Here is a 26,162-nt window from a genome sequence, read left to right as displayed (position 1 = left end):
TCCTCTAATATACAGTATTCATCCCTGAGTAAAGAGCCTGGGCAATAGCTGTAGTTCATGAATAGAATGCCAGCAATACAGTGTAGACTGACAGATGAGCAGTAGAAAACAGAAGTGGATGCTGTCTACAGAATCACATGGCATTCAGGACCTGTGGAAAGCTGGGTGACAACCTGATCGGGATAGTCACCCAGCATCTCGAGCAGGAATGAGGGAGAACTGGTGAGCGGGCGCTACTGCAGGAGTTAACAGCACAGGAGTTGAAGATTGGTGCAATACCTCATATTCTGCCCACTAACCGCCACTTATTTCCTGTTGTGGGTGAGGAAGATAAATAAAAAGTATGAAGACAAGTTAGATTTTTTTTTTTATGTTTTTTATTTTTAGATTTGACAAAAAGAGAATAAAACAATTTCCCCAATGATCTGTTCTGTACAAACCAGAATCGCGTTCAGGCATCTACAAATAATTGTCGCAGAAGAGATCCAGCGCCAAGAAAAATAAATTATATTCTGATCTACAGCAAAATATCAAAAAGAGTAAAAATCCTGTTAGTGCGAAAAAAAAAGAGTAAAAATGCTAAAAATACAGTCAGTGGCTATGAGACATCTGTACGGTGTGAACAGAGGGTGGAGCCTAACATGACCCCGCCCTACAAACATTGAGAAACAAGTCTATCCTGTGCCATCTTTTGCTCTAGTTACAGCCAGAGCGGCAGTCAGAGTTCTGCTGTTACATCATGCCTCATACTCTGTTCACAGCCAGAGCTGCATTTAGATTTCTGACTTTCTGCAGAGCCCAGCGCTCCTGCCAATACAAGGAGGAGTCGGGGAGAGTTACAGTCTGAAATCTGGGTGATGGGACCAGACATTGAGCGCAGTCTTCACAAGGTACAGGAGGTAGAAGAACATCACCCAGAAGGTCAGTGTATGATGGAAGGACTGGAGGAGAAAGCAGAATCCGGGAACTGGAGGACAAGGCGAAGTCACAAACCAGAGAACTTGGTAATAAGTCAAAATTAAGTTGTAAAATGTTCATAAAGTGAGGTGGTGGTGATAATCCAGTGATCGTGCTGCAGGGAATAAAGTGCCAGACTGGGTCACAGCTACTGCCTGCTGGGGGGAGTAGTTCCTAACCAGAGGAGAGGTGAAGTGTTTATGTCGTAAGAGTCAAATTACATTAAAACAAACCTTGTGTCAGTACATTTCCTGGACCGGAGCCCGAGTGTCACCCAAGACCAAGATCCTCCTTGCCCTGTACACATACAGAGTCACATCTTATACTCTGGTCACATCCAGAGCTGCAGTCAAAGTCCTAAATGCAATAGTAACTGCGTCCCGCTGCACTGCTTTGTAGTGGATGTAGTCAGTTTATGACAGATGTAGGGTTTACTCCAGGCAATCTGATGTACAATGTATTGTAAGCAGGGAGAAGCAAGGTTCTGCGTACAATGTATTGTAAGCAGGGAGAAGCAAGGTTCTGCAGGGTTTTCTACAGAAAACCAGCAGGGTTGTGAATGCCACTTTGGATGTGACTGGAGCAGAAAACATGCAAAAGCCTTCAAATCCATCAAACAAAACCTACCTGCAATACTGAAAGTCTGTTCTGAGTGTGTCCTCGATGCTTCCCAATGTATCACCACAGTGAAGGAGACACACTCTGGTATGTGCTGTGTGAACAGCAGGGGTCAGCCACCTCTGGAACACCAGGTGTTGCAAGACTACAACCTCCAACATCTGTTACCCACTTAGTCACCGTTTCTCGGAACTCCCATATGCGTGCATGCTGGGAGTTGTAGTGTCACATCAGCTGGAATGCCTAAGGTTGCGTATTCCTGGTCTACAGTATCATGCCCCTCTGTCTACCCGCCGGCGCCTAGTGGCAGCATTCAATCACAGGCAGCCTCTACCCTGTGTGCCCAGGATGGGGCAGAAGGGGCACCGCAATGCAGTCTTAAGCAGGGCTGCCTTCAAGTGCTGCTCAGGCACTGTCTGGGTGAACTGAAACATACAGCCAATGCAGATTTCTAGGGCGAGAAACCCAATGAAACCATTTCATTATCCGTGCAGGACGTACAGACTAGAACATAACACACTGTGACGCTGCTGCAGCTCTTCGCCGACACAAAGTGTAAATACAAATATACACACAAAACTAAATGCAGACCAAGTCTGAGAGGGAATGTAGTGTCCTTAAGGTCTAGGTTCACCTATCAGTTTACACAGTACATGATTGTGAATACTCTAGTCACAGCCAGAGCTGCAGAGTTTACAAAGCATCTGGCTAACAACAAATGCACCATGGTCTGACTTTACTGCATTCTGGAATAGGTAGCTTCTGTCAGGCATAAAACATCTCCCGGAATACCCCCAGGCTGCGGCTGTGATGCAGCTTTGGCTGTGACTATAGAGAAGACGACACAAGTCAGTCTGCATCAGTAAAGTATAAAAAAAAAAAAGTCCATATTGTATGCTAGACGAGGTTTATAAATGAACCTGCTCTAAAATGACAGGAACAGAATTTACAGTGTTAAAACAGAACATGGCCTCCTGGGCCAAACACCCCGAGGGGCAGAATAGCAGCCTCCATCCTGAAGCACGAGCCTCCTGGGCAGAATAGCGGCCTCCATCCTGAAGCACGAGCCTCCTGGGCAGAATAGCGGCCTCCATCCTGAAGCACGAGCCTCCTGGGCAGAATAGCGGCCTCCATCCTGAAGCACGAGCCTCCTGGGCAGAATAGCGGCCTCCATCCTGAAGCACGAGCCTCCTGGGCAGAATAGCGGCCTCCATCCTGAAGCACGAGCCTCCTGGGCAGAATAGCGGCCTCCATCCTGAAGCACGAGCCTCCTGGGCAGAATAGCGGCCTCCATCCTGAAGCACGAGCCTCCTGGGCAGAATAGCGGCCTCCATCCTGAAGCACGAGCCTCCTGGGCAGAATAGCGGCCTCCATCCTGAAGCACGAGCCTCCTGGGCAGAATAGCGGCCTCCATCCTGAAGCACGAGCCTCCTGGGCAGAATAGCGGCCTCCATCCTGAAGCACGAGCCTCCTGGGCAGAATAGCGGCCTCCATCCTGAAGCACGAGCCTCCTGGGCAGAATAGCGGCCTCCATCCTGAAGCACGAGCCTCCTGGGCAGAATAGCGGCCTCCATCCTGAAGCACGAGCCTCCTGGGCAGAATAGCGGCCTCCAAACATGAGCCTCCTGGGCCAAACATCCCAAGGGGCAGAATAGCAGCCTCCATCCTGAACCACGAGCCTCTTGGGCAGAATAGCAGCCTCCATCCTGAACCACGAGCCTCCTGGGCCATACACCCCGAGGGGCAGATTAGCGGCTTCTTTCCGGGGCCTGGTTTCCCGATGATTTTCAGCCTCTCGCTTTACAGCAGGACTATGGCAGTGATACTCAGGAGCAAAATTATGTAAATTGTTACATTTAGCACACAAATATAATAAAGGATAAAATAAAAGTTAATGGGGAAGAAGCAATTCTGTGTAATGAGCATCACATGACCGCGGCGTCAGGTGTGGTGCGGGCTCAGGTGCGAAGCTTCACGTACGATCCCCTGGGAGATTCCACATCCAAGCAGAAACTGGTTTTATGACGCGGTCGTCTCGAGGATGCAGTTATACATTATCAGCGGTGAACCATAAAACCAAGGAGAGATCCGAGCATAAGGCAGAGCGGAATGTCGCATCTTGTGGCAGGCGTTCGAAACGCCACCGGACAGGGCAGCGGGGGAGGGGAGAAAGATTCCAGTGTATCATAGCTTAAAGTGACGGAACGTCTTATCGTCTGTCAGGAGATCTGGTCAGGCTCATCTGCAGCTCTTTGTACTGATAACACCGTCCCTTTAAATGGCCAGTCTTCCCAGATGGCGCCTCAGAGCTCCGTGGTCAGCAGACACCGCGGTCTGGTCCTTTCCGTGGGGGTCACAGTGCTGGAAGAAATCACAGGTGTCAAATGCAAAATTAATTCCTACAAGATTAGAAAAACGTGGCTACGTCTACCACAAATAGCGCCACCCCTTGTCCACAGGTTGTGCCTGGTACTGCGGATCAGTCCCATTCACTTCGATAGAGCAGCACTACCAGACACAACCTGGGTACGGGAGGGGGGGCGCCGTGCTCCTGTTATCCTGGACAGCCTTCTTTAAGAATAAAGCAAGAGACTGATGATCTCACCTGGAGGCGGCGGCAGGAACTTGCGTTACATTTAGGCTCTCGGCGGCAGCGGGTGGAGAGTCGATCACATTATTCAGGACTTTTGGTGGCAGGGACGTCTCCGCTCCGAGGTGACCGTTTGATACAACTCCGCTCTGAGAGGAGAAAGATTGAGCAGGTTGTCAGGAAATCATTCATTGTCATTGGCCAAGATGGCAGACAGACGCCAAAAAGTCTTACCCTGGGTTCACACCTGAGCGTTTTACAGCGTGTTCCTACGTGCTGTAAAACGCTCAACAAGGAGAAACCAATGCTTCCCTATGGGAATGGTTCTCACCTGGGCGTTTTACAGCGTGTACGATCGCGCTGTAAAACGCCCGAGGCTCAAAAAAGTTCTTGAGCTTCTTTGGGGCGTTTTGTCGCGTGTTCCCGTACATAGACTTTCGGGAACGCGCGACAATGGGCGTTCGCTTGTCTCTGTATGCGCGATTGCAAACACCGGTACAATCGCGCATACAGAGTGCTCCTTTCAGAACGCTCAGGTGTGAACCCAGCGTTATACTCCAGTCACATCCAAAGCTGTCCCTACTGTGTTGCATTGTTGGAGAAGTAGCATTTACTGTCTAATAAGCTGACGGTAAGAAGCTGCTGTTCACACCTACCCGTGAATCTGCCTTCAAAATGTACCCCTAAAAGATGTGCACTTACCGGTATTAACCAGCGGGGGGCGACAGACACATAGGATGGGACCTGCAGGGAACAACCAACATGTCAGTTCCTCACCGAGGGCTCGAGCAATGTGACAGACACTAGAAGTGGGGTTACCGGCGGTGGCGCAGGGGTCTCCGTGAGGTCGATCAGGTTCTCGGTCAGCGATGCCAACAGCAGGTCCAGGTCATCAGTCACACTCTACAGGTGGAAGGGCCATCAGATGAAAGAGGTACAGTCCAACCGCCCCAAAATGGTAGAACCAGACGCCCATAGCAAAAACAGGGCAACACAAACCTTCAAAGGGGTATCCCAGCCAGAAGCATCTATCAGCCCCCAGCCGCAAGACCAGGAGGAGTCTGAATGGAGTGGCGGGCCGGCATGTGCCCTGATGCTCTATTCAATGTCTATAGCAGAGGTGCATACTGCTAGATGGGCGACAAATGCTTCTGGCTGGAACGCCCTTTTTAACCACTTCAACCCCGCTAGCTAAAACCCCCTTCATGACCAGGCCACTTTTTACACTTCGGCACTACACTACTTTCACCGTTTATCGCTCGGTCATGCAACTTACCACCCAAATGAATTTTACCTCCTTTTCTTCTCACTAATGGAGCTTTCATTTGGTGGTATTTTATTGCTGCTGACATTTTTTACATATTTACTTTTTTTGTTATTAATCGAAATTTAACGATTTTTTGCAAAAAAAAAAAATGACATTTTTCACTTTCAGCTGTAAAATTTTGCAAAAAAAAAAAAAGACATCCATATATAAATTTTTCGCTAAATTTATTGTTCTACATGTCTTTGATTAAAAAAAATAAAAAATGTTTGGGCAAAAAAATAACAAAAAGTTTGGGTAAAAGTTATAGCGTTTACACACTATGGTACAAAAATGTGAATTTCCGCTTTTTGAAGCAGCTCTGACTTTCTGAGCACCTGTCATGTTTCCTGAGGTTCTACAATGCCCAGACAGTAGAAAAACCTCACAAATGACCCCATTTCGGAAAGTAGACACCCTAAGGTATTCGCTGCTGGGCATAGTGAGTTCATAGAATTTTTTGTCACAAGTTAGCGGAAAATGATGATTTTTATTTAAATTTTTTTTTTTTCTTACACAGTCTCATATTCCACTAACTTGCGACAAAAAATAAAAAATTCTAGGAACTCGCCGTGCCCCTCACGGAATACCTTGGGGTGTCTTCTTTCCAAAATGGGGTCACTTGTGGGGTAGTTATACTGCCCTGGCAATTTAGGGGCCCAAATGTGTGAGAAGTACCTTGCAATCAAAATGTGTAAAAAATGGCCTGCGAAATCCGAAAGGTGCACTTTGGAATGTGTGCCCCTTTGCCCACCTTGGCTGCAAAAAAGTGTGACACATCTGGTATCGCCGTACTCAGGAGAAGTTGGGCAATGTGTTTTGGGGTGTCATTTTACATATACCCATGCTGGGTGAGAGAAATATCTTGGCAAAAGACAACTTTTCCAATTTTTTTATACAAAGTTGGCATTTGACCAAGATATTTTTCTCACACAGCATGGGTATATGTAAAATGACACCCCAAAACACATTCCCCAACTTCTCCTGAGTACGGCGATACCAGATGTGTGACACTTTTTTGCAGCCAAGGTGGGCAAAGGGGCGCATATTCCAAAGTGCACCTTTCGGATTTCGCAGGCCATTTTTTACACATTTTGATTGCAAGGTACTTCTCACACATTTGGGCCCCTAAATTGCCAGGGCAGTATAACTACCCCACAAGTGACCCCATTTTGGAAAGAAGACACCCCAAGGTATTCCGTGAGTGGCACGGCGAGTTCCTAGAATTTTTTTTTTTTTGTCGCAAGTTAGTGGAATATGAGACTTTGTAAGGAAAAAAGAAAAAAAAAGAAAAATCATCATCATTTTCCGCGAACTCGCCATGCCCTAAAGCGTGAGAAGAAGTCTGGAATATAAATGTCTAAAAATGTTTACGCATTTGGATTCCGTGAGGGGTATGGTGAGTTCATGTGAGATTTTATTTTTTGACACAAGAAGAAAAGAAAAAACAAAAAAACAAACAAAAAAAATATATATATATATTTCCGCTAACTTGGGCCAAAAAAATGTCTGAATGGAGCCTTACAGGGGGGTGATCACCCATATAGACTCCCTGATCACCCCCCTGGTAAGGCTCCATTCAGACGTCCGTATGATTTTTACGGATCCATGGATCGGATCCGCAAAACACATGCGGACGTCTGAATGGAGCCTTACAGGGGGGGTGATCAATGACAGGGGGGTGATCAGGGAGTGTATATGGGTGATCACCCGCCTGTCATTGATCACCCCCCTGTAAGGCTCCATTCAGACGTCCGTATGTGTTTTGCGGATCCGATCCATGTATCCGTAAAAATCATACGGACGTCTGAACGGAGCCCGACAGGGGGGGTGATCAGGGAGTTTATATGGGGGTGATCATGGGTGATCAGGGGTTCATAAGGTGTTAATAAGTGACGGGGGGGGGGGGGGGGGGGTGTAGTGTAGTGTGGTGTTTGGTGCGACTTTACTGAGCTGCCTGTGTCCTCTGGTGGTCGATCCTAACAAAAGGGAACACCAGAGGACCAGGTAGCAGGTATATTAGACGCTGTTATCAAAACAGCGTCTAATATACCTGTTAGGGGTTAAAAAAAAAAAAATATCACATCTCCAGCCTGCCAGCGAGCGATCGCCGCTGGCAGGCTGGAGATCCACTCGCTTACCTTCTGTTCCTGTGAGCGCGCGCTCACAGGAAATCTCGGCCCTCGCGAGATGACGCGTATATGCGTCACTCTGCGCAGGGCTGCCGCCTCCGGACCGCACATCTGCGTTAGGCGGTCCGGAGGCGGTTAAAGGGCCAGAGTCCAGTTTTATGTGACTAAAACTCAATCACTGTGTAATGAAAACTTCAGCAATTTCCGAACAGACTCTGTTCCCATTCACTGATGATAAGCAGAGATCTTGAAAATGGCGAAGAACTGAAACACATTCTTTTTTTATATCCGAAGGCTGAAAACCTGCGTTCTGTTCACACAGCTGAGGGTCCGCTACAATGGTTGACAACCTTCCTGTCCTGATAGTTTCAGTTTGAAGTCCAGGATGTTTACATCACAGAGGATGGTCTAGACTGGATACAATTGTAACAAACCCTCTGCTGCGAGAAGTATTAGGTCTGCACCTGGGTGTGAAGATTTTCTCCATTCACTGTCAGCAATCAGAAACTCTAGTAGAGCTGCTCATTTACCTTGATTTGAGGGACCTCCTCTGGGGGTATCAGGGTAGAAGATGACATCACCACGCTGTCGAATTTGGATTCCTTTAGTTCCTGGGACCCAACATTTCTACAGAAAAAAATAAAATAAAACTGTTTTCTAAAGTGAAGTTTGGCTGATACCAGCGAGCAGCGGCGTTATTCTGCTGCCTGGGTTCGCTCTGTGTAACCTTCCTGTACACAAGAGACAGCTCAAGGCATCTAAGTGACATCTCAGACTTCACAGCATCTCGCGAGACCGCTCTGACCAGCAATAGTGGTCACATACGGATCCCAGAGATTGTGACACATAAGGCCAGTTTCACAGCAGGGAAGGTGCAGGAGGCGTATGACGGAAGGCTAAGGTCAGAGGAGAGGGAAGGTGCAGGAGGCGTATGAAGGAAGGCTGAGGGAAGGTGCAGGAGGCGTATGAAGGAAGGCTGAGGGCAGAGGAGAGGGAAGGTGCAGGAGGCGTATGAAGGAAGGCTGAGGGCAGAGGAGAGGGAAGGTGCAGGAGGTGTATGAAGGAAGGCTGAGGGCAGAGGAGAGGGAAGGTGCAGGAGGCGTATGAAGGAAGGCTGAGGGCAGAGGAGAGGGAAGGTGCAGGAGGCGTATGAAGGAAGGCTGAGGGCAGAGGAGAGGGAAGGTGCAGGAGGCGTATGAAGGAAGGCTGAGGGCAGAGGAGAGGGAAGGTGCAGGAGGCGTATGAAGGAAGGCTGAGGGCAGAGGAGAGGGAAGGTGCAGGAGGCGTATGAAGGAAGGCTGAGGGCAGAGGAGAGGGAAGGTGCAGGAGGCGTATGAAGGAAGGCTGAGGCCAGAGGAGAGGGAAGGTGCAGGAGGCGTATGAAGGAAGGCTGAGGGCAGAGGAGAGGGAAGGTGCGGGAGGCGTATGAAGGAAGGCTAAGGGCAGAGGAGAGGGAAGGCGCGGGAGGCGTATGAAGGAAGGCTAAGGGCAGAGGAGAGGGAAGGTGCAGGAGGCGTATGAAGGAAGGCTGAGGGCAGAGGAGAGGGAAGGTGCAGGAGGCGTATGAAGGAAGGCTGAGGGCAGAGGAGAGGGAAGGTGCAGGAGGCGTATGAAGGAAGGCTGAGGGCAGAGGAGAGGGAAGGTGCAGAAGGCGTATGAAGGAAGGCTAAGGGCAGAGGAGAGGGAAGGTGCAGGAGGCGTATGAAGGAAGGCTAAGGGCAGAGGAGAGGGAAGGTGCGGGAGGCGTATGAAGGAAGGCTAAGGGCAGAGGAGAGGGAAGGTGTGGGAGGAGTATGAAGGAAGGCTAAGGGCAGCGGAGAGGGAAGGTGCAGGAGGCGTATGAAGGAAGGCTGAGGGCAGAGGAGAGGGAAGGTGCAGGAGGCGTATGAAGAGGAGGTAAGGGCAGGTGCAGGAGCCGAGAGAAGCGGGTTAGGGTAGGGAATATGCAGGACATTACTCACGCTATGAAGATGGTCTGTGCTGGGATTTGTGGTTCTCCGTCTGGACTTTCCGGCACCAGCGAGCGGTTATTGATCTTGACACTGACGCTCCTGTGACAAACATCAGCCATGATCTTAGGGGGGGAGGGGAGGATGATCTACAAATGAGGGTGGGGGAGGGGTCAGGGGGCACTTACCTGGAAAGCGTCTCCTCAGCGCTCACAGTCCTGTGACCGATCCCCAAATCTTCTATAATCTGTGAAGATGGAAAGCCCCAGGGTCAGACAATGTGAGCATAACACTGCTACCCCAATAGTATGGAGTGATCTACCACAGATAGCACCAGGGGCTCAGTAACGCTGCATAAATACAGGCGCCCCCCCAACCCCAGCCGCAAGAAGTCACCTTGTGGCCGGCCTCCACCTGCGCCTTCAGGATGTTGCTCTTTATATCTGGGGGTGGCCATACTGGAGCCTCCACCATGTTGTTCAAACATTTCTCCAGCAGCTTCACAGGGTCCTCCTGAGACAGACAATGATGGTGGTTATACCAGAGAACTGAACTGCATAGAATGGACGGGGTCCATATGTATGGGGTTGGGGACATAGGGCACAGGAGGGGTTAAAAGGGGCAAAGGACCTGGAAAGGGCAAAAGGTGCAATGGATCGAGCCTGGGGTAAAATAACCTAAATGCTACACTCCTTAGCCTCACGGAGCCGCCCATACCTGCTTGTTCACATTGATATTTAGTCGCAGTGGAGGAATGGCCACCATATTGGCGTCCACGTTATTCAGCTTCACGGTCGCATCTTCAAAGGCTGAAGAAAAAAAAAAAAAAAAGAAGAAGAACACGCATTAGACAGTGAGCGCCCCCCTATATCAGTTGGGGGGGGGGGGGGGGGGTGATCCGAAAACTGATGACCCATCCCCCGCTCCGATACTGCCAAACAACTAGAAGGCCTTGGAATCTAGGACAGCTGGGCGACAACCACGGGAGCCTCACTGGCTGCATTCACCCAGCTTTCCCAGGAACAGATACACCGCTTCTCTTACCTGGGGGGGCGTTTGGCTGTGCGACGGGCATTTCCTCTACGCAGGGGTTGGAGAAGGCCAGGATTCCGGGCTCCAGACTGGTTCCCGTGGACACCGGCAGCGCCAGGAGCTCGTCCAGCTTCTTGTCCAGCGATTCCTGACTCTCGGTTACACTAACAAAGCTGTGGAGGCAGCAGGTAAACCCTGAGAACCAACCCCCGGAGCAGCGCTCAGTGATGTCCTGTACTGCGCCGCCATCAACGGATCCACACAGACCGCGAGTGGTGGAGGGGGTGCTGTGTACCAAGAACGGTATAGAGTCTGCAGACACACATTCAAACTGTCCTCCCACTATTCCACTGGGAAATTTACCTGTGCTCATCCTTTACCCCCTGCTTCATGAATAGAATACCAGAATACAGTGAATACTGACACAATCAGATCCACAAGATCCAGGATGCCACTCAAGGCCGATGGCTCAGTTACCCCAGACACAGGGGGAGATTATGAGCAGACTAGGGGCGGACATGTACCCGTCTCCTCCGAGGGAAGCGTTAATAACATCAGGACCAGGCAGGATTTTATTTGCATTTATTGCCCTTACACAGAAGTCTTGGTGTTTGTTTTTTTTTTGGTTTTTGTTTTTCTGCTCCAGCAAAGACTAAAATGTCTTAATTGTGCTGTGTCCCCCTGATAACACTTCCTGTCCTCTGCAGCTCAGGGTTAGGGCAATTTCTCACGAGTGTGCTCAGTGCGGGAAATCGGCTCCGTGTGTCGGTAGCATTTCCCAGACTGAACGCTGCTCCTGTGACATGAACTCATAGCATTACAATGGCTTATAATGCTGTGTGCTACTCCTGCCCAACATCGGCTGTAATGAACTGTACATAACGGCATTATGAGTACAATTCATTAAAGCCGAGGTCGGGCAGGAGGAGCACACAGCATTATAAACCATTGCAATGCTGTGAGTTCATGTCACAGGAGCAGCGTTCATTCTGGGAAATGCTACCGACACACGGAGCCGATTTCCCGCACTGAACACGTGTAAAAAGGTCCTTAGATTTCACAATCTGAGCTTAAAAAAATAAATAAGAGATTCTGATTGGCTGCCAGAAGCCCCTGAGAACACTAAGTGCTCAGAGCACACAGACAGGAAAGGTTATCATGAGGACACAGGTGAAAATAAGAAAAATATATACATAATTGCCATTTTCTTCACCATTTATCTTGTAATTTTTAGGTTTCACATTTTTTTATATCCATTCATCTATATATAATATAACTTTATAGAGGTCAGAGCCCCAAATCCCCGACATAGAAGGAGCGACATGATGAACTCTGTGCTGCCTGCAGTCACCACTAGGGGGAGCTCCCTGTAGTCTGTGATATTGAGTTCAATGTACAGTACAGACCAAAAGTTTGGACACACCTTCTCATTCAAAGAGTTTTCTTTATTTTCATGACTATGAAAATTGTAGATTCACACTGAAGGCATCAAAACTATGAATTAACACATGTGGAATTATATACATAACAAAAACATGTGAAACAACTGAAAATGTGTCATATTCTAGGTTCTTCAAAGTAGCCACCTTTTGCTTTGATCACTGCTTTGCACACTCTTGGCATTCTCTTGATGAGCTTCAAGAGGTAGTCACCTGAAATGGTTTTCACTTCACAGGTGTGCCCTGTCAGGTTTAATAAGTGGGATTTCTTGCCTTATAAATGGGGTTGGGACCATCAGTTGTGTTGTGGAGAAGTCAGGTGGATACACAGCCGATAGTCCTACTGAATAGACTGTTAGAATTTGTATTATGGCAAGAAAAAAGCAGCTAATTAAAGAAAAACGAGTGGCCATCATTACTTTAAGAAATGAAGGTCAGTCAGTCCGAAAAATTGGGAAAACTTTAAAAGTGTCCCCAAGTGCAGTCACAAAAACCATCAAGCGCTACAAAGAAACTGGCTCACATGCAGACCGCCCCAGGAAAGGAAGACCAAGAGTCACCTCTGCTGCGGAGGAGAAGTTCATCCGAGTCACCAGCCTCAGAAATCGCAGGTTAACAGCAGCTCAGATTAGAGACCAGGTCAATGCCACACAGAGTTCTAGCAGCAGACACATCTCTAGAACAACTGTTAAGAGGAGACTGTGTGAATCAGGCCTTCATGGTAGAATATCTGCTAGGAAACCACTGCTAAGGACAGGCAACAAGCAGAAGAGACTTGTTTGGGCTAAAGAACACAAGGAATGGACATTAGACCAGTGGAAATCTGGGCTTTGGTCTGATGGGTCCAAATTTGAGATCTTTGGTTCCAACCACCGTGTCTTTGTGCGACGCAGAAAAGGTGAACGGATGGACTCTACATGCCTGGTTCCCACCGTGAAGCATGGAGGAGGAGGTATGATGGTGTGGGGGTGCTTTGCTGGTGACACTGTTGGGGATTTATTCAAAATTGAAGGCACACTGAACCAGCATGGCTACCACAGCATCTTGCAGCGGCATGCTATTCCATCCGGTTTGCGTTTAGTTGGACCATCTTTTATTTTTCAACAGGACAATGACCCCAAACACACCTCCAGGCTGTGTAAGGGCTATTTGACCATGAAGGAGAGTGATGGGGTGCTGCGCCAGATGACCTGGCCTCCACAGTCACCAGACCTGAACCCAATCGAGATGGGTTGGGGTGAGCCGGACCGCAGAATGAAGGCAAAAGGGAACTCCTTCAAGACTGTTGCAAGACCATTTCAGGTGACTACCTCTTGAAGCTCATCAAGAGAATGCCAAGAGTGTGCAAAGCAGTAATCAAAGCAAAAGGTGGCTACTTTGAAGAACCTAGAATATGACATATTTTCAGTTGTTTCACACTTTTTTGTTATGTATATAATTCCACATGTGTTAATTCATAGTTTTGATGCCTTCAGTGTGAATCTACAATGTTCATAGTCATGAAAATAAAGAAAACTCTTTGAATGAGAAGGTGTGTCCAAACTTTTGGTCTGTACTGTATAAACAGTTTGCAGTAAACTTCCGAGCTCCCCCACTGGTGGCTGTATAATCTGCATGTAGTGAGCTCCCCCCTTAGTGGTGGCTGTATAACTGCATGTAGTGAGCCCCCCCCTTAGTGGTGGCTGTATAATCTGTATGTAGTGAGGTCCCCCTAGTGGTGGCTGAATAATCTGCATGTATGTAGTGAGCTCCCTCTAGTGGTGGCTGTATAACCTGTATGTAGTGAGCTCCTAGTGGTGGCTGTATAACCTGTATGTAGTGAGCTCCTAGTGGTGGCTGTATAACCTGTATGTAGTGAGCTCCCCTAGTGGTGGCTGTATAATATGTATGTATGTATGTATGTATGTATGTATGTATGTATGTATGTATGTATGTATGTATGTATGTATGTATGTATGTATGTAGTGAGCACCCCTAGTGGTGGCTGTAGGATTTGTAGCTCTGACCCCTAAATATACAGATCTCCAGAGCACCATTTCTTAACCTTACCACTGCAAGGAAACCCTGGAAAAATGTCCCGACTCCTGGGGATCTCAATGCCATTCCTGCCTCATACATTTTTGTGATTTGAGGGGGTAAAGCTTCTATACTTCTTGACTGGCACAATTTGGCTCAGGTTTGGTGACTGCACTGCAGAGGACCTCAGAGCTGAAATCAGTTGATCTTCTGTATTGGGAAGGTGCCCGGTCTTCCGATGCCATGTTCTGGGAACCAGCAGCCGGACATTTATGACACAGACAGGATATGCTGTCCGATAGGTGGGACCCGCACCCATCTCAAGAACAAGGCCCCGCTGTAAGTGCAGAGCACACGGCACCTGTGTGGCTTCCTCCATTTGTGGCGGGGCCCCGTTCTTGAGATAGGGGCGGGGCCCAATAAGACCGCCACACGCTTCCACATCACTAATGAAAAACCGCACATTTTACAAAGTTTATAGACGCCATCATTTTTCGCACCAGAATTTTCTAATGACCCCTTTGCCTTCCAGGGGAAGGGCCCCTCATTTCTCATGTGGACTCAGTATCCTTCACCCCAAAACCTACAGGGATAAAGGCAACGTTGTAACATGTTCGCCGACTTCATAAAATGTATCATATCAGTCCGGCAAGGGGCGGAGCTCTTCATGAGAGTTCAAGGTCCAGTATCAATACGGATTGAAGTGACATCATCAGCTGAGGGGCGGAGTCTTCCAGAACGGTAAAGACAATGGATCTTCTATCCTTGATACATTAAGATATCTACAGGATCCCGCAGTTACACTTCTTATAATTCCGTCATGGCCGCCCGAGGATTCAGACCGTGGAGCTCAATCGGTTTTCCGGCATTCCTCACATTGTGCCGATACGCGGAGTGGGTGTAGCTTCTGTCCGCCAGCAGCGCAGAGGAGGAGGAGGACTGCGGCTTCCAGTGGCTTCCACCGTCCTGCGAGGCGCCTGGAGGCCTGAGGTTGTTTTATTCAAAGACTGAAGATTAATAATCAATAAAACAACCATGAAAAGTGCGAGGAGAACTGCAACCGAGAGAAAAGCGAAGAAGAGGAGGGAGAGTCGGCGATCACTGCCGCTTCCCTAAGAGCATCATTTTCTGCAGGAGGGAACTGAGCAAATCATCGATCGGAAGATCCACCATTAAATCAGAACTATGCGGATCAGACCACAGGATTGGGGCTCGTTCACACATTTTGCGTTCCGCATACAGAACCATTCATTTCAATGGGTCCGCAAGAGATGCAGACAGCACTGTGTGTGTGCGCGCTGTCTGCATCCATTGCTCCGTTCCGTGTCCCCACAAAAGGAGTCCTGTCCTATTCTTGTCAGTTTTGCGGACAAGAATCTGCATTTCTATAATGGGCCTCGTGTTCTGTTCCGCAAATTGCGGAAGGCATACGGGCGGCATCCGCTTTTTGCGGATACGAAATTTGTGGACCCGCAAAAAACGGCACTGTCGTGTGAACGAGCCCTTGCTAGGATCAGATCAGAGATGTATGGGGGGGGAAATCAGATTACTAGGATCAGATCAGAGACATATGGGGGAATCAGATCACAGGATTACTAGGATCAGATTACAGGATTACTAAGATCTGTAAATCATGTAGCCAAACAAGCAGCTATTTCCCGGCCACCATGTGAGAATCTACCCTCATGGATCATTGTTTAGATGCCACAATTGGCAATTCATTATTTAGACTGGATCACCGATTATCAATCTGGTCTAATTACGAGCAGGTCATTAAATGGGATCAGATCACCGACTATTGGCTGAGATCAGATCATTGATTATATAAAAGGGAAAAAAAAAAACGATCATGATGAGCAAGAGATCATAACCGATTGCGGATGTGGATGGTTTAAATGGTTAACTATTTATTTATCAGGGTGGATCACTGAGACCAGATCACCGACTGATCACTACTTGCACTGGATTACTAAATTTCAGTTGCTTTAATCCAATCTTGGACAATTAAAGGGGTTTTCCGACATTTAATACTGATGACCTATCGTCAGGATAGGTCACCAGTATCTGATTGGTGGTGGTCCGACACCTGGGACCCCACCGATCAGCTGCGGCCTTCTCTCAGCTCCTCCTCGGCCAGAGACGTCACGCTTATTGGTCACGTGGTCGAGGCGCAGCCTCATAGAAGTGAATGGGGCTGAGCTGAATACCAAGCACAAGCAGTATACAGTGTACGGCGCGGTGCTTGGTGAGGAGGGCGCGCTGCTCACAGGAGGCAGTGCCTTCTCAAAGAGCTGATCCGTGGGGGTCCCGGGTGTCAGACCCCCACCCATCAGATACTCAAGACCAATCCAGAAGATAAGTCATCAGTATCACAATCTCAGGAAATCCTTTTAATTGATCAGATCACTGACGATTATGGACATTTGAATCCCAACTTCTTCATCTGGACAGATCATTGATCAGAATGGATTGTCTGCATTATTGATTACCTAGACTGGATCACTGACAGCTGGATCCTCAGAAAAGGTCAAACAATGGATTGGGTGATTGACTACTGGCATCAGTGTACAAGCTATTGATTAGTCAGACTGGATCGCGGATGATTGATTGGATGGATCAGAGCTTCTTCCCCGGCCGATCATTGATTACTCGCTTCTCTGCAGGATCAGCTCGTACGTTTCCAGTGATTGGCAGCGAAGGTGAAAGATTACAGGAATCAAGTCCCAAAAAAATCACAACGTGGAGCAGAGAGACGAGACAGCGATACAGATACCAGAGAAGATGGCAGCTGATATCCGTATCCACAGGACCCCAAGCCTCCAGCAGCCCCCCACCACCACAAGCAGCAAGGTCTGATTGGTGAAAAAGCAGCGCAGCACAGAGACAGCGGCACCACCCGAAACACTACAGGAAATCACCCCGTGCCCCTCCCCCGCCACCCCCGCCACCCCCAGTGATCAGGACGTGAAACTAGAAAACTGACACAATAGGAGAGGGAACCCAACATCAGAACAATCACCCTCATCAGCGGAGAACATGAGATCCCTCGCTTCTAGACCAGAGCTGCAACGCGGCTGAATAATAAGTCGCCCCCAAGGCCGCGTCCGACGCCCTGCGATAGTCCAGGGGGACAGTTTCAGCCGCGGCGCAGAGCCCTCCTTATTCCTGTCCAATGTAAATAAAGCCTGGAATTTCTGCAACTTTCCAATACGGTTTGCGTTTTGATGCGTCGTTCTTCACAATGAAGGAATATGGGAAGAAGCAGAGGGAGAGAACCGCTGAAGTCTGCTCCGAAATGGATTGAGGTTTGGTGTGGAGAACACAGGGTCCCATTAAAGCTTCCATCTCCGGGGGTCAAGACCTCGCGCGAGGGATACGGAGACTATATTATGGGGGAGGAGCGAGGAAGAGGGGCGCTTTTTTTTTTTGCAAGACAAGTTGTACTTTCTAATGGAGTAGGGATGAGCGAATCGACCTCGGATGCTTCATGCTCCGTAATACTGTACGGCGCGGGAGCCGATGAGACCAATTACCTTGGAACCAAACCGGAGTTCAGGATCAATGTTTTTTACTGTAATTAATTCTCTCCCCCCCCCCCCCCCCACATTTTTGGTGTATATGGGGCACTTTATTCATATTTGTTATAAAAAGAAATAAAAAAACAAATTAGCGACGTAAGAAACAGTCCCTTCGCTGTCAAGCAGAGATTTCGGTGAGGAACGGAAACGCTATTACAAAGTTGCAGAACTTTTCATTATACAAAGATGAGGCTTTATGTACACAAGACAAGAACGTGTCCGGAAATAGAGGGGGTCGGTCAGGGTTAGAGAAACGTGCACCACCCCTGTCCATGGGTTGTGTCCGGTACTGCAGCTCCACTGAAGCAAATGGGGCTAAGCTGCAATACCAAACACAACCTGTGGTCAGGTGTGGCGCTGTTTCTTGAAGAAAGCAGCCATGTTTTTTTTTTTTTTTCAATCCTGCACAATTCCTTTAACCCCAAGTAAATAATCTTTGGTCTGCGGTTTCTCAGGGAGTATTCACACAGCTGCGCGTTGCAGTATGCAAACCACAGGCGTGTGATCGCGCCCTCGGCAGGTTAGATACACAGATCTAGAGGGCGTATCCACCAGTCGGGAACTGTCTCCAGGGTGATGACGGTGATTGTCCATTACTAGTTCTGTTAAAGGGGTCGTCCCAACGATGGGGATTATTGCACTAGTGGTGCCCGCTGCCCATCCATGAGAGCGGCCACCGAGGTCACCCCCAAATATAACCAATAGGAGATTTCCACACACTGGACGGTCAGATCAGGCTCTTATCACGTGCTAGTCGTGTGGCAGGGATATTTGGGACGACCCCTTTAAAGGGAACCTGTCACCGGGATTTTGTGTATAGAGCTGAGGACACAGGTTGCTAGATGGCCGCTAGCACATCTGCAATACCCAGTCCCCATAGCTCTGTGTGCTTTTATTGTGTAAAAAACCTGATTTGATACATATGCAAATTAACCTGAGATGAGTCCTGTATGTGAGATGAGTCAGGGACAGGACTCATCTCAGGTTAATTTGCATATGTATCAAATCAGGTTTTTTACACAATAAAAGCACACAGAGCTATGGGGACTGGGTATTGCGGATGTGCTAGCGGCCATCTAGCAGCCCATGTCCTCAGCTCTATACACAAAATCCCGATGACAGGTTCCCTTTAAGGACGACAATAATGTATAATGAACGGCTTCTGACACCCGGATAATCGATGGCAGCGACGGTGGCCCCGACCACCGCGAATCTCGGGAGCCAAAGACAATAATAGAGAAAAGACAAACCATTTCTTCTCTGGGTGATGGCCTCCTGGACTCTGATGAAGGGCCCCAATCTCAAAAAGTGGTGACTGCGCAGGGACAGAGGGCGCCGGGCGAGCAGACTGCTTCATGGGCCAAACCTGTGATACAGGCAACGAGTTATAATACTGCTGAGCCACTGTATCTAATCCTATCCTGTGTGATACTACCTGCTGAGCTGCGTATCTAATCCTCTCCTGTGTGATACTGCCTGCTGAGCTGCGTATCTAATCCTCTCCTGTGTGATACTGCCTGCAGAGCTGTGTATCTAATCCTCTCCTGTGTGATACCGTCTGCTGAGCTGCGTATCTAATCCTATCCTGTGTGATACCGTCTGCTGAGCTGCGTATCTAATCCTATGAAGTGTGATACCGTCTGCTGAGCTGTGTATCTAATCCTATCCTGTGTGATACCTTCTGCTGAGCAGCGTATCTAATCCTATGAAGTGTGGTACTGTCTGCTGAGCTGTATATCTAATCCTATGAAGTGAGGTACTGATCTTCTGTATCTAAGCCCATCATGTGTGATACAGTCTCTTCATAAGGCTTCATTCACACGCCTGTATTAGTGAGTCCGCATCCATTCCGTAATTTTGCGGAACGCATGCGGACCCGTTCATTTCTATGGGGCCGCAAAAGATGCAGACAGCACACAGTGTACTGTCCGCATCCGCTGCTCTGTTCCGTGGCCCCAGGAATCAATTCTGATAATCCGCCATCTTCCGGATCGCAGCCGGATAACTGCCACACACTGACGTATTCGGCCATGCTCCCTCAGCGGCCAGTCCACATGGCGCTCTGACTACATCGTTAACCCTTTGGACGATGGAGGACTATCAGATTTTGCGGTACACCAGGCACAGCATTCAGGGCGGACGCCATGTTCTCATACCGGCTGAGCTCCATTGGGGTGGACCGCAGGCTCTGCTCTGTCAGCGCTGGAGGCAAGAGAAGGAGAAAGAAGGGGTTAAAGACGCGAAGCTCCACCAGCCGCAGGAGAAGGAAGGGTCTGTACTTACTTAATCAGGTTGGGCCTCTGAGCTTGAGCTGTGAATAGAGAATAAAAGTAAAATTAGACTCTGTAGCTTTAATGATTTCACAGCAGGCAGTAAAGCGAGGCAGAGTCAGAACCGTGGCCAGACTGCGGCGAAATCTGCACGGCTTCCACCATCACTTCACTTACATCGACTTAACAGGGTTCTCCGCGAGTAGCGTTTGCTGGGTCTGCGCTCGAAGGACGACGAACGCCGCGGTTTGCTGGATTTCGTCGTCTGGTATTCAGTTTTCCCGCTGCAAAGAAACAGAAATAGAGAAACTGAAGACCACAAGGACTAAAGAGGAACTCCGACTGCTACAATGGACAGTGGGGCGCTTATAACACTTGTGACCCGCAAAATAGCTGGCAGATCGGAGCAGCCACCGCAACTTACATAGGACTGCAGGTAAATCAGTGAAGAGGGCCACTAAACACTAAAATCGCTGATCCAGCTCTGCTACATCTGTCTTTATTGCTGAACTTCACAGGTAACATTCAGTCACTCTGCTTTCTGGTCATCTTATACTCTAGTTACATCCAGAGCTGCATTCAGAATACTACAAGTTTCTGCATCGCATACTGACGAAGGATCTTTTTCCCAAGCGGATTTGCTTGAGAGCAAAAATGGGAGTGCAGCTCTGGTCATGACTAGAGTATAACATCTGATGCAAAGTAAATCAAAGGGCGACAAATGTGTAACCTAGATAATGAGGTTGAAGGCAGTCCGGGTATGACCCGTATAGCTGCACTGTGTGTGTAATGCTGCGCACCTGTATCTGAACCGTGACCCCAGCCGTATAAAGCTGGAGCGGCTGGAGCCTTTCTGCGTGGGCCCCCGGAGACGGAAGAAGGAGTGGTGCTCCACAGCACACTTCCACAGATGCTTGCACGCCTTGGGATGATCCATTTTGAAACAAAACGTGTGTTCCTGCTCCTTGCCCTTTAAATAAGGAGGTTACAATTAGTCACAAGATCCAGGCGGTCACAAGGGGGCGCACTACATCATCACCGGGCCCAGGGCTTATTCTGTACCCGCGCCAAGACTCTAAATGCCTCTAGAGCAGCGCCCTCTAGCGGCCAGAACACTGACACAGCTCAGCGAGTTGCCACATTCCCCGCCAGGGCCGACCCTTCACTCCCTCACCTGCTCATCATCCTCAACCACGACCAGCGTCAATCTCGACTTCTTGAAGTCCAGGCGAGTTATTTTGGGCCTACGAGAGAAGATTGGGAATGAGCGCAGAAGGCGGAGTTACAATTAATTCCTTTAATCAGACAGGTGCCAGATAAGGGTCGGCGCACGCTAAACCGCGATTCGTACATCCAGGGCATTGTCTAATAAGTTGTACTTTTCATAGTTTTCAAGATCCTTTTTGCTTGCCGTCAGTGAAGGGAAACATTCCTGTTTACACAAGTTTTAAAAACCTAATCCAATACTTCTCACAGCTGAGGGTTTGTTACAGTTGTGTCCAGTCTAGACAACCCTCAGACTGATACACTGTAACAAACCATCAGGACAGGAGAGCGATCTGGGCACACAGGAGGATTGTGTACACTGGATATGATTGCAACAAACCCTCAGCTGTGAGACGTATTAGATCAGGGAAGGTTTTCAGCTTTGTCCCATTCACCGACAGCAAGCACAGATCTTAAAAATGTTTGGAATTGAAACAGTCTATTATAAAGCCACAGAACATTGGAAATCTCTCCAGTGGTAAGTGTCCGATAATCCGCAGCGCCGTCATCTGGATTATGGGGAGTGGCGATCTAATGATATCATGGTTCGCCGCAGTTTGTTACAATGTATCAGAACCTGTAAGGGCAGGAAGCGCGGCTGAGGAATGACCTCCGCACACACCCCTATATCTGGACCTGGCAGACACTTCCTTGTATCTGGGAGGAGCGCCCCCTGGTGTCCATCTGCAGAGGACGGGACGATCCGATTTCACATATTTCAGGAGATGTCGCAATCGTCCTCATTCCTGAAGAATGTGTCACCTTATGTAAGGGATCGGGTGTGACGAGCGCAGGAGACTGTGCTGCCCCCTGGTGGCAGAGTCCAGTATGACAACCACCATCAGTAGGTGCAGCAATGGGACAATGGACTACAATACACAACTGGTCAGACTAATACTCCCATTGGACGCTATGCAGTCACTTCTATCCGTCTGCCCCACAGAACGTACGCCATGCATGCCCTAAAAACGCTCCCCTGGGAGATCTCACCCCCTGACAGACACATGCCAGCTGAGCTCCCAGCATGCACTGCACATTCCAGACCCAAAATGGAAAATTTAAAAACTGGCACCGCAGAAAGAGTTAGCAGGGGCCGAAGCTGGATTCAGCCCCTGGTGTCCGGCATCACCGATTCTGCGCAATCCCATAATTCCCTAAAAACCAAACCCGCAGGAGAGCGCTCCGTACAAGACTCACCAGAAGAACAAGCCGATCTTAGTGTTCCCCTCAAATACCAGAACTCCTGTCGGGGTCAGTCCCAGCTGATAGTCGTTGCCGTCTCGAGCCTGTGGTGGAGAACGTGGGGTCAGTACCAAGTGCAGACACTCAGGGGACCCTTAGGGCTCCTTCACACGAGCGGATACCATGCGCGACATCCGCTGCGGTAATGAGAGCCAAGACCAGCTGCGGACAGCGGAGACACGGAGCAGTAACTCTGATCTTTTTACTACAAAATCACAGCAAGATAAAGTGGTCACCGTGATAGTAAACAGATCACAGAGAGGCGCCGAGCGTTATCAGTCAGGTTACTGCTCCGTGTCTCTGCTGTCCGCAGCCGGTCTTGGCTTTCGTTCATGCAGCGGATGTCGCGCACGGCATCTGCTCGTGTGAAACAGCCCTCAGCGTACCCGGGGGCCACACTGACAATACTTTGCATCATATATTTAGGGGTTTTCGGTTCTTCTCTATGAATAGAATACTAGGACTGCAGTGAAGACTGACACCTGTATAGCAAGCAACGAACAGCATAAATATGTCTGGGGCAAACTGGTTTGCAAACCTTTCTAGGTGTCCTATCATTAGCGTTAGTCAGCCCGGATCTTTAATGACATGTTGGGAGTTGTAGTGTCACAACAGGCAGCAGATCCCTGGTCTACAGATCTAAGGTTCATACAACCATGAAGTGGATGTTCCTTTAGAACAGCGCAGGCGCGGCTCATCTTCGGGGAAACCTCTCCGCTGAAGGGACTCGTGCAGATGGCGGCGCTCACCTTCACGATGTGCATGTCCACGCCGTACATCTCCAGCCACTTGGCTTTGTTCAGATAATTTGTTTCGGCCTCGGCAGGCGTCTGACCCCTGGAGGAGGAGGAGGAGAACGGAACCCGGTATTAATGTAAACATCTCCCACAATGCAATGCAGCGCGCGGAGGGAGGAGACATGCTGCTGGGGATCAGTCCTTCAGATGCTATGACACAGCAGAATATTGCTGCAGCTCTGGATGTGACTAGAGTATAAGACGTGATTTAGCTCACAAGGTCCGGATTTATAAAAGACGCTACCTGAACTCCTTCCACTTCTGATACACTGCAAGCTCCATCTCCTCCGTCTGCGTGGGTACAAAGCGAAACTCCGACACCAAGTCCGGCGTGTGCTCTGTGGGGTCAAAATCTCCGAGTTCACCTGGAGGAAGAGAAAAATAATGTCTCAAGGGGCCCTAAATAGGCCCCGTGATATCCTAGCATTGGGCATCCCCACAAGGACCCTTCTGTCCCTACTTGTGACCCATAGAGATGCAACACGACCCCACACTGAAATTATCAAAAAAACGCTTTGAGGTGGCCGGCAACGTTTGGGGCAGTTTGGGTACAAGGGGTTAATTCCCACAGCGCTGATAGACAAAAGGTTAACACAGGATTCCTCTGGAAATATCATGTCTCCCGGGAGCCAACGCTGCTAAATCCGGATTAACGTCCCGTCTCATCTCAATCTCCTTATGATCCCAGAGCCAGACAGGGGGCTAACCAGGCAACACCCCCCAATGTGCCAACCAAAGGGGTGCCAGGCACAGACTACACCTACGTGTGACCCATGTGCAGTCAGTGACCCCCGCCTCTACCCCTTACCTTGGAGCGTGTACGCCGCCAGCTGCACAGCAGTGTCGAACGGGCACTCCAGCCTGGAAGACAAAGAAAGCAAATGGCTTTAGGACGACTCTACATCCCATCAGGTGCTCCTGTCCCTTTAAGGAAATGTAAAAAAACTATACAAAAAAACAAACAAATAGGGAAAATATAATCACCCCCCCCCACGTTGTGTCAGTGACGCTGCGCATGTCATGGCGCCAACTTAGAGATTGACATGTGTGAAGCTTAACCCTTGCAGAATTAATAACAAACAATCTGCAACTTTTTAACGGACTTTGGGCTTTTAATTTTCGCCCCATAAGACGCACTATAAGGCTACTTTCACACTTGCGTTCGGGGTTCAGCTTGTGAGCTCTGTTTGAAGGCTCTCACAGTCGGCCCCAAACTGATCCGTACGGCCCCAATGCATTCTGAGTGGACGCGGATCCACTCAGAAAGCATCAGTCTGGCACCGTCTGTCCTCCGCTCCGCTGGCGGACACCCGAACGCAGCTTGCAGCATTTTGGTGTCCGCCTGGCCGTGCGGAGGCAAACGGATCCGTCCTGAATTACAATGCAAGTCAATGGGGACGGATCCGTTTGACGTTGACACAATATGGTGCTATTGCAAACGGATCCGTCCCCCATTGTCTTAATGTAAAGTCAGGAGTCCCTATTAATATACCATCGGATCTGAGTTTTCTCCAATCCGATGGTATATTTTAACTTGAAGTATCCCCATCACCATGGGAACGCCTCTATGTTAGAATATACCATCGGATTTGAGTTAGATCATGAAAATTCAGATCCGACAGTATATTCTAACACAGAGGCGTTCCCATGGTGATGGGGACGCTTCCAGTTAGAATATACTACGAACTGTGTACATGACTGCCCCCGATCTCTTACAGGGGGCTGTGATCCGCACAATTTACCCCTCAGGTGCCGCACCTGAGGGGTTAATTGTGCGGATCACAGCCCCCTGATCGGGTGATGCCAGACAGCAGGGGCCAGACCCCCCTCCCTATTATTAAAAGCATTGGTGGCCAGACCATTATTTATATCTCTCATCTCTATCAATAGATTAGTTTATAGTCTCCACAAAATACACTGTACAATTAACCCTTTCCTCACAGAAGGATTTTCACTTTGCAATGCAACAAACATTATATAGACTATGAATAAAAATACATAGTGAACATGGAGGGGGGGGGGGCACTTACTTTCCACTGAAAATATCTTGTTTTAGTTGCAGAACAAACAAATATCTGAGGGGGGGGGGAAAAAGAAAAAAGAAAGAAATCAAATCAGTGAGGAAACTACAAGAGCGACACACCGCTACCAGCTCCAGATGGTGTATCTAATCCCATCCTGTGCGATACTGTCTGCTGAGCCGTGTATCTAATCCCGTCCTGTGCGATACTGTCTGCTGAGCCATGTATCTAATCCCGTCCTGTGCGATACTGTCTGCTGAGCCGTGTATCTAATCCCGTCCTGTGCGATACTGTCTGCTGAGCCGTGTATCTAATCCAGTCCTGTGCGATACTGTCTGCTGAGCCGTGTATCTAATCCCATCCTGTGCGATACTGTCTGCTGAGCCGTGTATCTAATCCCATCCTGTGCGATACTGTCTGCTGAGCCGTGTATCTAATCCCATCCTGTGCGATACTGTCTGCTGAGCCGTGTATCTAATCCCATCCTGTGCGATACTGTCTGCTGAGCCGTGTATCTAATCCCATCCTGTGCGATACTGTCTGCTGAGCCGTGTATCTAATCCCATCCTGTGCGATACTGTCTGCTGAGCCGTGTATCTAATCCCATCCTGTGCGATACTGTCTGCTGAGCCGTGTATCTAATCCCATCCTGTGCGATACTGTCTGCTGAGCCGTGTATCTAATCCCATCCTGTGCGATACTGTCTGCTGAGCCGTGTATCTAATCCCATCCTGTGCGATACTGTCTGCTGAGCCGTGTATCTAATCCCATCCTGTGCGATACTGTCTGCTGAGCCGTGTATCTAATCCCATCCTGTGCGATACTGTCTGCTGAGCCGTGTATCTAATCCCATCCTGTGCGATACTGTCTGCTGAGCCGTGTATCTAATCCCGTCCTGTGCGATACTGTCTGCTGAGCCGTGTATCTAATCCCATCCTGTGCGATACTGTCT

The 26,162-nt window shown here is 48.9% G+C and overlaps 1 protein-coding gene across 3 annotated transcripts in view; it reads right to left on the bottom strand.

Moving 5' to 3' along the window:
* Positions 1 to 2,465: 2,465 nt before the first annotated feature.
* EPB41L5 (erythrocyte membrane protein band 4.1 like 5) overlaps positions 2,466 to 26,162 on the bottom strand; it is a 46,339-nt gene continuing 22,642 nt past the window's right edge. For all 3 annotated transcript variants that reach the window (XM_044273196.1, XM_044273197.1, XM_044273198.1), the window contains exons 6-26: positions 25,220 to 25,264; positions 23,998 to 24,050; positions 23,434 to 23,554; positions 23,142 to 23,229; positions 22,348 to 22,436; positions 21,059 to 21,128; positions 20,685 to 20,854; positions 20,062 to 20,168; positions 19,898 to 19,925; positions 19,771 to 19,816; positions 18,865 to 18,980; positions 10,594 to 10,754; positions 10,267 to 10,358; positions 9,946 to 10,062; positions 9,738 to 9,796; positions 9,562 to 9,651; positions 8,131 to 8,227; positions 4,985 to 5,068; positions 4,868 to 4,909; positions 4,181 to 4,314; positions 2,466 to 3,936 (exon numbers count right to left, since the gene is read on the bottom strand). In XM_044273196.1, the coding sequence (XP_044129131.1) occupies positions 3,879 to 3,936; positions 4,181 to 4,314; positions 4,868 to 4,909; positions 4,985 to 5,068; positions 8,131 to 8,227; positions 9,562 to 9,651; positions 9,738 to 9,796; positions 9,946 to 10,062; positions 10,267 to 10,358; positions 10,594 to 10,754; positions 18,865 to 18,980; positions 19,771 to 19,816; positions 19,898 to 19,925; positions 20,062 to 20,168; positions 20,685 to 20,854; positions 21,059 to 21,128; positions 22,348 to 22,436; positions 23,142 to 23,229; positions 23,434 to 23,554; positions 23,998 to 24,050; positions 25,220 to 25,264 (1,867 nt within the window). In that variant the 3' untranslated portion in view covers positions 2,466 to 3,878. The remainder of the gene's footprint in view (positions 3,937 to 4,180; positions 4,315 to 4,867; positions 4,910 to 4,984; positions 5,069 to 8,130; positions 8,228 to 9,561; positions 9,652 to 9,737; positions 9,797 to 9,945; positions 10,063 to 10,266; positions 10,359 to 10,593; positions 10,755 to 18,864; positions 18,981 to 19,770; positions 19,817 to 19,897; positions 19,926 to 20,061; positions 20,169 to 20,684; positions 20,855 to 21,058; positions 21,129 to 22,347; positions 22,437 to 23,141; positions 23,230 to 23,433; positions 23,555 to 23,997; positions 24,051 to 25,219; positions 25,265 to 26,162) is intronic.

Source organism: Bufo gargarizans, unplaced genomic scaffold (assembly GCF_014858855.1).
Source record: "Bufo gargarizans isolate SCDJY-AF-19 unplaced genomic scaffold, ASM1485885v1 fragScaff_scaffold_45_pilon:::fragment_2:::debris, whole genome shotgun sequence".
NCBI classification, from domain to species: domain Eukaryota; kingdom Metazoa; phylum Chordata; class Amphibia; order Anura; family Bufonidae; genus Bufo; species Bufo gargarizans.
The sequence above is the reverse complement of the archived record's forward strand: the minus strand, read 5'-3'. Positions and strand labels throughout refer to the sequence as shown.